The sequence below is a fragment of the Antedon mediterranea genome, chromosome 10 (assembly GCF_964355755.1).
Source record: "Antedon mediterranea chromosome 10, ecAntMedi1.1, whole genome shotgun sequence".
Lineage (NCBI taxonomy): Eukaryota > Metazoa > Echinodermata > Crinoidea > Comatulida > Antedonidae > Antedon > Antedon mediterranea.
Genome location: NC_092679.1, coordinates 18,736,708 through 18,746,721, shown reverse-complemented (window position 1 = coordinate 18,746,721; position 10,014 = coordinate 18,736,708). Strand labels below are relative to the sequence as shown.

General features: G+C 34.3%; 1 protein-coding gene across 1 annotated transcript; it reads right to left on the bottom strand.

Moving 5' to 3' along the window:
• Nucleotides 1-253: 253 nt before the first annotated feature.
• On the bottom strand, nt 254-9,097 carry LOC140061294 (uncharacterized). The gene is made up of 19 exons (XM_072107803.1): nt 8,771-9,097; nt 8,498-8,545; nt 7,991-8,095; nt 7,440-7,559; nt 7,027-7,148; nt 6,777-6,928; nt 6,444-6,576; nt 6,093-6,215; nt 5,806-5,957; nt 5,120-5,325; nt 4,757-4,861; nt 4,453-4,530; nt 4,079-4,187; nt 3,383-3,758; nt 2,050-2,136; nt 1,625-1,786; nt 1,211-1,351; nt 729-823; nt 254-584 (listed from the first exon to the last, which is right to left on the bottom strand). The coding sequence occupies exons 1-19, from the start codon at nt 8,963-8,965 to the stop codon at nt 499-501; spliced, it is 2,595 nt and encodes an 864-aa protein (XP_071963904.1). The 5' UTR covers nt 8,966-9,097; the 3' UTR covers nt 254-498.
• Between the last annotated feature and the right edge of the window lie 917 nt (nt 9,098-10,014).

Below are 10,014 nucleotides of genomic sequence, written 5' to 3'. Positions count from 1 at the left end.
AAAGCAGATATGTTACTTTAAAATCATTTTAATATAGATTAACATTTGTCATTTTTTACTTTAAAGCCTTGAACGTATGGCACTTCATACTTTATTACATCTTTTACTATTACATAACAGTAGTAGTTTGAACCGATCTATATTCGACGGCCGTGCACCTTGCAGACTACACTTTGACATCTTTTACCATTACATAACAGTAGTAGTATTTGTCTTTTGACAATTGTACTAACTGTCTTCCACCATATGTACCTTGTCACAATGGTACACCTAACCTAATTTATTTTCTTTGCTGCTAACGTCATAAACCAATCTTAGGCGAGTGCCACAGTTCTGTGTGTGGAATGTTTTTTAATTCACTGTCCGGATATAGGAGGCTTCTTCATCACATCCAGTAGAATTATATGGACATGGTCGTCAGTAGAATTATATGGACATGGTCGTAAGTAGACTGCTGGACATTTTTCATATACATATTTCTTCATTAAATAATTCTCATCAACATGCATCACTTGGTATCCATGTTCTCGGTTGAATCTCTGGTTGTAGAAAGTCTTGATTCATTGTGGAAATAAAGTTGTTACCTATAGATAAAAACAGATAATGATAAGTGGATATTGGCAGAAACATCTTATCGTCTTATTGTATTCAAGTCGGGTTAGATTCGTAATAGTAGTTGTCCAATTTTGAATGACCTTGGATTTAAAGTGTGAATTATCTGCGCTTACCTCTGTTTTCGTCCATGTGGAATAAGTGTGAGGATTGTGGAAGTGTCGGCTTCTTGTTCATGTGACTGATGGTTCGAAGTTGGGCATCAGTAAAACTACAACAAAGAAGAGAGATTCAATTTAGTACTGTAAAATCAAGGGACAGGGACACCTTCGGGACCCAACAAAGTGTACCTTTAATACTACTGTAATAGGGGTGTCATTGGCCGTAGTTTCAAAACATATATCACCCTCGGAAAGTGTTACCTGAATAGGGGTGTCCCATAAGAGAAGTTCTACAGTATTCCAAAATAGGCTAATAAGTAATGATAATGACGTATCGTCTTCGTCATCTTGAGGTCGTGTGAGTTATCAGTATTCACTATTCAAGTTCTGTTATCGCTATCTTTGGTGTGAGGAACCAATTTACTTGGGCAAATAACTGAGCCAGAACGAGTTCTTTGTTGCTAGAGAGTGGTAGGCCTAATAGCTTTCGTGCTTACCTTCTTTGTTGCAGTGGTCTGAAATCATTTGACATCGTGGAATCTGAATGTGCTGCCGATACACCTTCTGGTACTTGTTGAGGAGTCAAGTTTTTCAGGAACACCTGGTAATTTACGTTGCCATCATCATAACGATCACATCTAACAAATAAAGTTAAGTTTCTGTTACAATTTTTTGTATTAAGTGAAACCTCCGGATGTATGATTATTATTTTTTTGCAAGTGTTCTTGGTATAAAGTACAATTACAGTTTAGGGCAATCATCTTATCAATTACATTCGTTGTAATAATGCCACTTTTTATAGTGTTTAAACCGATCGCTATTTGAAGGCCATTTAAGTTGCAGACTACACTATTTGATAGATACTGTATCAGAGACTGTTCTCTATATGATCGAATCTATACGGTACTTACTTTCTGAGTAACGCTTCTATTGAAATTTGACTGATGTTTAGTTTGTAGTTACGACAGATATCTTTCATATGTTCCTTGGTTATCTTGCCTGTGCCGTCTGGATCTAACTCTGAGAACGCTCGTTGAAGGCTCAGATGTAGAGGAGTCATTGAGCTTGATTGCCTGTATGAACACACCATAAATATTGTTTACCAATTCACCGTACTTATTAAAAATGTAAAATCAAATTTTAAATACTAATTATTTACTGTGATGTAAATGGTAGGGTATTGCCTGATATCATGTTGCGGTATGCATGTTACATGTAGTCCGTCATTATGATGGTATAGATCGACTTCCAATGCGAGGACAATATATGAACTCCGTATTAATCCGGTCCCAGTGTGAACGTAGCTAATCTAGTTTCAGGCCTGTAGCCTACATACCCATTGAAGTAGCCTTTCTTGTTCATCCTTAACGTATCAAAAGTATTCCACGACATCGGGTTCTTTTGCAAGTCTTGGGTATTTTTGCTTTAAAGTAATATAAATAATAGTTTCTGAATTTTGTTTAATTACAAAAAAACGATATACTTGTAACAAGTAAAATACCGAGGATCTACAATTCAGAGAAGATCGCCCTCTTTTATTACTTTTATTTACAAAATTTGATTATATTATATTTTTTTTTATTATGCTTTTTAAATTTTATTAAACTCTTAAGCTTAAGTTCAACAATCGGGTATTAGCATGTGATGTCGCAGCGCTTTTATGATTTAAATTTATGTACCTTTCGCACGTTTTTCGGCCCTAGTCCTATTAGAAGAATAAATAGTATCACAACTAGGCCTACAAGTTTAATGTGAATAATATCACGTTGACCACCTCCCTGTAATCACACTATAATTCTCAGGCTCTGATCAAATTTCTGCCCAAAAGGAAAGTGGTTGAATATAATGAGTTACATGAGGAAGTTCAACTCTTTGGTTATTAACACACTGTTATTGCCCGTAGGCCTACATCGTTCCTTGAAAACCTTTTTTTGGGACAACTCTATTAAGTGGACCATTTCCCGTGAACCAACGAGGGCAATATGTTGAACAAAGTATACATACAGTAGTATTAAACACTATGGCAAATTAACTATTCAGGAGTCATCTTTTTTAAGGAGGTACTTTTTTGGGTCACAAGTGTATCGGATATCACGTTCAGTTACCCTGTCACAAAATGTCGTCCGAACTTTGGCACTAGAATACTACTACTACTACTTCCGTATTAGTTTTTAGAAAGAGATAATACAGGTGTCATTAAACTTGTATCCTTATATAATGCCGTGAACGAGAAAGGTACTGTATGACCCGGATATCCGGGTGACTACCTGAATAGGCCTATTGCGTAATAACCATATTTGGGTCATGGTTTATCATGACGTCATACAGGACTCTTACATAGCTAGCCCTTTCGTCATATTCTTTTAATATTTTACATGTGTAATGTTTGAAATATTCATCAATTGTTTACATATTTGTAGTTGCGTGCAACTCTACAGCTCACTATTTCGGTCGGTCGGTTGGTCGATCGGTAAAACTAACGTGAGCACGTAACTGCAGCCATGTATATGGCCTTTTTTATGTTTATTTTTTTTTTCAGTTTTTATTTCGGAACTTTAAAACGATATTTTTAACGCTTTAGTCAATTGATTGAACTAGGTATTTGTTGTTACTAGATGTGTGTATATCGAGTCGAAATTAATGTATTGATTTTAATTAATACCACATACCTTGCTGTGATGTGGTTAAACCTTGGATCGTACATGTTCTTTTTACCAGCACTCGGCACTTCATTTCCCACAGATCGACATCTTATGAACTCACCATGAGACTCTGAAACTGCTGATGGTTCATCGGAACCTAACTGAAAATGAACTTTCCTCTGGTCTTTTGTTCTAGCGTTATTCTCTAGCTTGCCTTTCGAAAGGTTTGTGATGGTTTGTTCCGGTGATGTTAGGTTACTGAATGCCTCTTTAGCCTCTGATCTAGGAGTCTTGAATGAGTATGGCAAGGCCGCCGTGTCTAGGTATCGATATTTTGGAAGTTGTGCAGTTATCGGCATCTGTCTTACTGTATTCTGATGTTTAATAAAACTTGATCTGGCAACTGAAATTGAAAAAAATATTAGTGATAAACATCAATTGTTGATATTTATATGCGCATGCGCACACAAGAGCTAAGAGCCATAACGTAATTAATTAAAGCTGACAATTTAGATAATGTAGGTTAAAAAAAAAGACAATTCTAACGATAGAAAAACATCGAATTGTTCAATGATAACGTTTTTAAAATGGTCAAAGTACGCAATCTACAGTCCACATTTTAATAATTGTATAGCTATTAATAATACATTTAAAACAATTAAACCGTGACGATAACATTAATTACTGTATCAACATTGATATTTATTATTTTGTCTGACGTACCAGATGTTTGTCGGTCTTCCATGTGATTCTTTTCATCACAAGCCAGATGGACACTATTTTTAGAATGGCGTGATTTATTTTTTTTAGCCATTTCATCATTCCCATTCATCTGCTTATAAAAGATAATGTAAATAAAATATGGTTGTTGAACATACGGATATAAACTAATGTTTAAACATGATAATGTACATTGTACTATTCCAATCATACGTTTCAGATGAACAATGCTAAGAGGATTGTACAGATAAATTATTAACACGCTAAGTGTATATACATATTGTTTGTTTCAATAATAAACCTCACGTATGATAAAAGGTAGACCTTCTTTCAATTTCCATTGTATAGATCTGCAAATAATTTTTTTCCATTCTTACCGTTTCTTTCCTAAAAGTGATATAATCCGTTTGTTTTGTACTTTTTCCAAATTCCGGGTTTTCACTCTTGTGCATAACCTAATAGGTACATGGTAAAATTAGATAAAATGAAGCAACCTGTAGGCCTATTAATGGAGAATTAAGTTCACTATGCAGTATTTTGTGGAGAAGTTTCACCATAGTCAATTGTATTATTGAGTTAACAGTTTAGTTGCTACGAACTTCAGAATAATTATTGTATTCTAAAATTCGTTTCATAATAATTTCTCCCACACTGTAAGTATTTAATTCCCCGTGTACTAACCTCAGACGATATTGGTGGTTTTGCAAGTTCTTGGTCAGTTTGATGTCCTTTCATGTCAAAATCGTTGCGGTAGATAGAAGCAGGATTTTCTCCGTCATGTCCAAACTGACCAAAAAAAAGTTTGTTTGTTGTTATTGTTTCTCTGCACATACACACGCACACATAACATTTGCAATGAAAAAAACAAGTTACACTAAAAGTAAAAGGAATAAAAAAAGATACAGGAAAGTGGATGTGCTATACGTATACTAAATTTTCCGGTTACACAGTTTGATTTTGTTTTTGTTAGGATTGGTTCAGAGATGTGTTTTCCAGTTTCAACTTTATTATTACAGTATAAAAGACACAAAGCATTCAATCTACCTTAAAATGAGCTGTCGTTTGATAATCTTTGCCTAGTTCTGACGTAACTAATAAGGGATTTCCCTGTGTAGTCTTCGGTGGCCAGGATGTTGATTTATTTCCGTCTGTAGATTCTAAACCAGGAATGTCATCAAAATTAAAACTCTCTTTAGGATCATGTGCAGTCACCACTATCTCTTCTTCGAGATTAGGCTTATAATCATAATCTAAAAATAATGTTTATGTCATTTATTAACACTAAAAAAATAGAGTAAGATTACTCTCGTAAAGAATGTCTATCACAGACTATACTTCACATTGAAATATCATTGGAAGTTAGAGTTATGTCATATTATCTGGTAAGAAATACAATTTTGATTCTTCCAGATGTCATTTAACCTAGAACACTTTACCAACCATTTGTTTGCAAACAGAGTTTGCTAATATTTTAGAGAAGTTATTTAAAACTACAGTACTAATCTCTGTTACTGGAGCCTGTCATTTTGTCCGCCTACAGAATCACAAAGATTTGATTCGCGGAGTTCAAATGTTTCAGCAAACTAGTTTGGCCAAAGTTCTATAAACTAAGTTTCTGCAGTTTGCCGAAGATGTCAACTGATGCTGGAGATAGTTGCATCATGGTTAAAAAAAAAATAGAATTAGAGAAGAAATGGAAATGGATTTTGTGGAAATGTGGATATACCTACCTAAGTATTGCTTTATGAAATCGTTGTAGTCTATGGTGCCTGACATACCTCGTTTGCTCACTCTTAGTATGTCGTCGAAATCATTTTGTGGTATAGGATCCAAGAGACAATTACTTGCTCTGATTAAGGCGTCTTTACTTATGTAACCATTCCTAATGAAAATAATGTGTAATAGTTCAACACATTTTGTTTCCCATGTAATCTCCTCTGGTTCGTTATTTGATACTCATGTTTTGTTAAAAGTTAACTAATGCCATTCTTATGACGTCAATATACGTCATACTTACTTATTTAGATCGTACTGCATGCATATCTGTTTTAGTGTCGAGCAAACTTCTTCTCGTTGCGTCCTGCTCGGCTCAGAAGCTGAAGAACCGCTATCTTGGTTGTATGCGAGGAGAACTTCATTTCTATATATTATACATAATCAAATAGAATACCAACATAAAATCGCAATAATTAAAGAACTATATATGTCGAACTCGCTTTTATTAAGCTCTTTTATATCTATGTTTATGGCGTACTACGATCATGCGCAGTTCAGTTTAGATGCATAGTCATTACGCTACACTATAAAAGAATGTTCAATTTGTTGATTGCAGATGCATCGACATTGTTTTACAATAAGAAATGTATACCTTTCTTGCCGTGGAGCTCTGTCCAAGAATCGACCTTTCTTTGACTTGGTTACTTCTATAAATCCGGCCGCCTTTAACGGTTTAATAGTTGCGTTATAGTCACGGTTAAATGTTGAAATACTGGGTAAAATATCTGATGGTTAAGAAAATTATCAGTGACGTTTATACAATCGATGCATAGACCAATAATACTGTGAAGTATTTGCGTAAGTTTCCATTATGTGTCCAATTCAGTAGGAATTTATCAATAAGAATATGTGTGCTACTTTTGTAAACTTGATTTGAGTTGTACTTGCAACTACGATTTTAATTCAAAAAGTATGCCTAACTTACTTGAAAAATTGTAGTCCCCATGTCTGAAAACTGCTGAATTCTGCTCATCTTCAACCATTTTCTTGGTGAACATTGCCGGAGTGTCCTCGTGGTCGCCATTGTTTGTATCGAGCTTGGTATTAAAATATGAATCGCAAGTCTCCGAACTAAATCTTAGAAGAAAAAACAATAATGTTGGTAAACGCCTCGGCAGTTAGGCCTAATGGATTTTTTAGTAATTTGATTCAAGTAAAGAAAAGGTATGTCTTACTTTGATTGGTCATATCCAAGACTGAAATGACTTTTCCTCACATCTTTTATGTTATGCCTTCTCAGTTCATTTTGTTTCTCTTTCAAGTCTTTCATTTCTTGTGTCTGTGATCCTTCATTGGCCTAGAAAAAATAATTTTAGGCTAACTTAAGTAGTAGTACTTTTACCAATTAAGTGACTTAGTGTAGTGTTACGAATTGTAGTATATTGTATTGTGTTTTTGGATGAGGAATAGACTAGAACAACCGTGTGTTGATCTGGGCCTTTTTTCTTCATTCCAGGCAATGCTGCCTGCCTTTTTTTCTTATTTGAATTATAGTATTATGCTCAGTATTCAATCACCACCTAATCGTCATCATTCTCCACAACATATACACAAGTTTAACATTTAGCAAAACTAACATAAAATAAACTAAAACTACCATATTACTGAAGTCTGTCCTGTACAAAGAACTTCCAAAACGATTGTCTTTCCAATAGCGAGGCTGCATGTCCGCTAAATTAATTGTCCTGTCTGGTTTTAGTGTAGGCATCTATAATTCAAAAACAGTGTTAGTTATTTTCTATATATAGGAGTGAATTTTCATTTTTGTTAATCCAATAAATCGAAAAGTATGAAATACCAAAAAAAGTATGATACCGAAATTTCACTCTTCCCTGAAAATACAAAGTATGGCCCACTACGACGTTTTGCAAACGTTCACAGCTTTTCTATTAGTCCGGAATGTTAACAGTTATTTCTAGTCGTTTTTGCTTTGTTCGGTTTTTTTTATCATTGGAAATAAGTTAGGATTCTTCATGGTTTTAGCATTTTGTAACATTTATTTTCAAACTGTGTTTCAAACTTACAATCTCGGTGTTTTTATCATTGGAAATAAGTTTTAGCATTATTTGTGTTTGTTGCTGAATTTGTAACTTTTTATTTTCGTAGTTTTATAAAATTTAAATAGTGTTTCAAACTTACAATCTCGGTGCTTTTCTTATTATAATCTTTCATAGCGATTGACGACTTGTATATTGCGTCATCAATTTTGGACCCATCGGCTCGCATCGTAAAATGGCTTTCTCTCTATAAAAGCAAAATACAAAAACTGTTAAACAGAAGAAGTCTGAATAAATGAAAGCAAATGATAATTATGAACAAAATAAATAAACTGTACATTATCAGTGAAATGAGTAAAGTATGCCCTAATCTTCTATTCTAAAGCTCTATCTACATTATCAAACCTTATGTGAAAATACGATGTGCCCATATATAGACACGATGACGTCGTATTGCTAGAATATTTGGACGCATCACGCTTTTTTGTCAACTAGTTTGATAGTGTAGACAGATCTTAACATTCTTTAGGGTTTCTTCGTACGATGACTGTTGTTGTCAAAAGCCTTCATATTGAACAATGAGATAGGCCCTACTCGATTTTATTTTTCTTAGGGCTATAATGTTCTGAAATTCGTTTCATTATCTTACCTGAAAGCTGCTGCTAATGGGAACTCCAAATTCTGCTGGTTGCCGACCCTATGTGAAATAAAGATGTACAATAACTATTTCACTTTCTCAATGTTCATGTTTTGCTTAGTAAACTATAAATAGGCCTACATATGACTTGTTTGTAATGTAAACGATTTATTTATGTAGGCTACGCAATGGTTCTTTGACAATATCTTAAAGTCAATCATCAATCATAGATCATAGCCTAATAAGTCCTAATACAATTTTAATTAAATAGACACTTATCTATACTTTGTTTTTACTTACGATGTACGTGGTTTTTGTTGTACTTTCCCATCTACCCGTACTTCCTTCTTTGTGGATCTTGGATACATTATCAGTCGTTAAACAGTGTTTCATTTCGTTTAAACGATCGAATTTTGTATCGCCATACATCTCTTCTCGTCTTCTTTCTATGCCACCGGTAAATTTACTAGTTGTCATCATTATGGCTGTTTCAAAACAACAAATCCAAATAGTCCGTATACCGATAGATTTGGGGATTTGTTATTTACAAATCACTTAAAACTCCTGTTATACGCTAAATTCCAACTTTAAGTTATCCTCTTGTGAAATCTAAATAGGACAATCCTTATCAATCAATTATTTTAATTTAAAAAGTTGTATATACTGGAAAAGTGGAAATTGTAATATTCTGCTAATTCCCTTGTACTGTAGTTGATGACTACTACTGCATGTTAACTGACTTTGTTGTTTTTAAGTCTCGTATCATTAAGTATAGAACATACTTTGCAGTTGCTTAGAAACAATGACAGTGTGGTTGTTGACAATGGTGAGATGTTAATCCTCTTATGTGTTATTGACAAACAATGGCTGAATTCGTTTGTTCTTATTGTTACGTATCTGCTGATCCACGTAGAGCCTATGCGATTCACGGATTGCTTTTCATTGTAAATGTAGAAAACATCTCGTAAACTACCCCGGGAACTTATACTCGCATTTCAATATGCGCACGCGAGCTTACTACTAAAAGTAGTCCTCGAAATGAATTTGCAACAAAATTCTTTAAAATTCATCATTATACAGTATAATTTTTAGTTGAATGTCCTAGACGACTCAAATTATATGTACGACATTCTGAATGAAAAAGGAATGGAAAATCATAATTATTATTTTTATTATAAATATCCCTTTATATGTAAAGGAAAGATTTTAAAATTCATTCAAGGACCTCTCATGAAGCTTAATACCATGAAGTTCATTTTATATAAGTAATTAATTTTTAAAAAACAGTTATTGATTTTTAGGAACTCATGTTAAGAGTGAGTGAGTGGCCGAGCGGTTAAGACAGTGGGACCGTAATTACGTAGCCATAACATCGGCAGGGGTTCGAGGCTCACTCACGCCAATGTTCTGGTGGTAGAACGAGTCTTTTCGGATAAGGACTATAAACCGTAGGTCCAGTGTACACAACTAGCTCGTGTGCACTTTAAAGAACCTAGTACATCTTTCGAGACGAGTAGGGGGTTACCCCG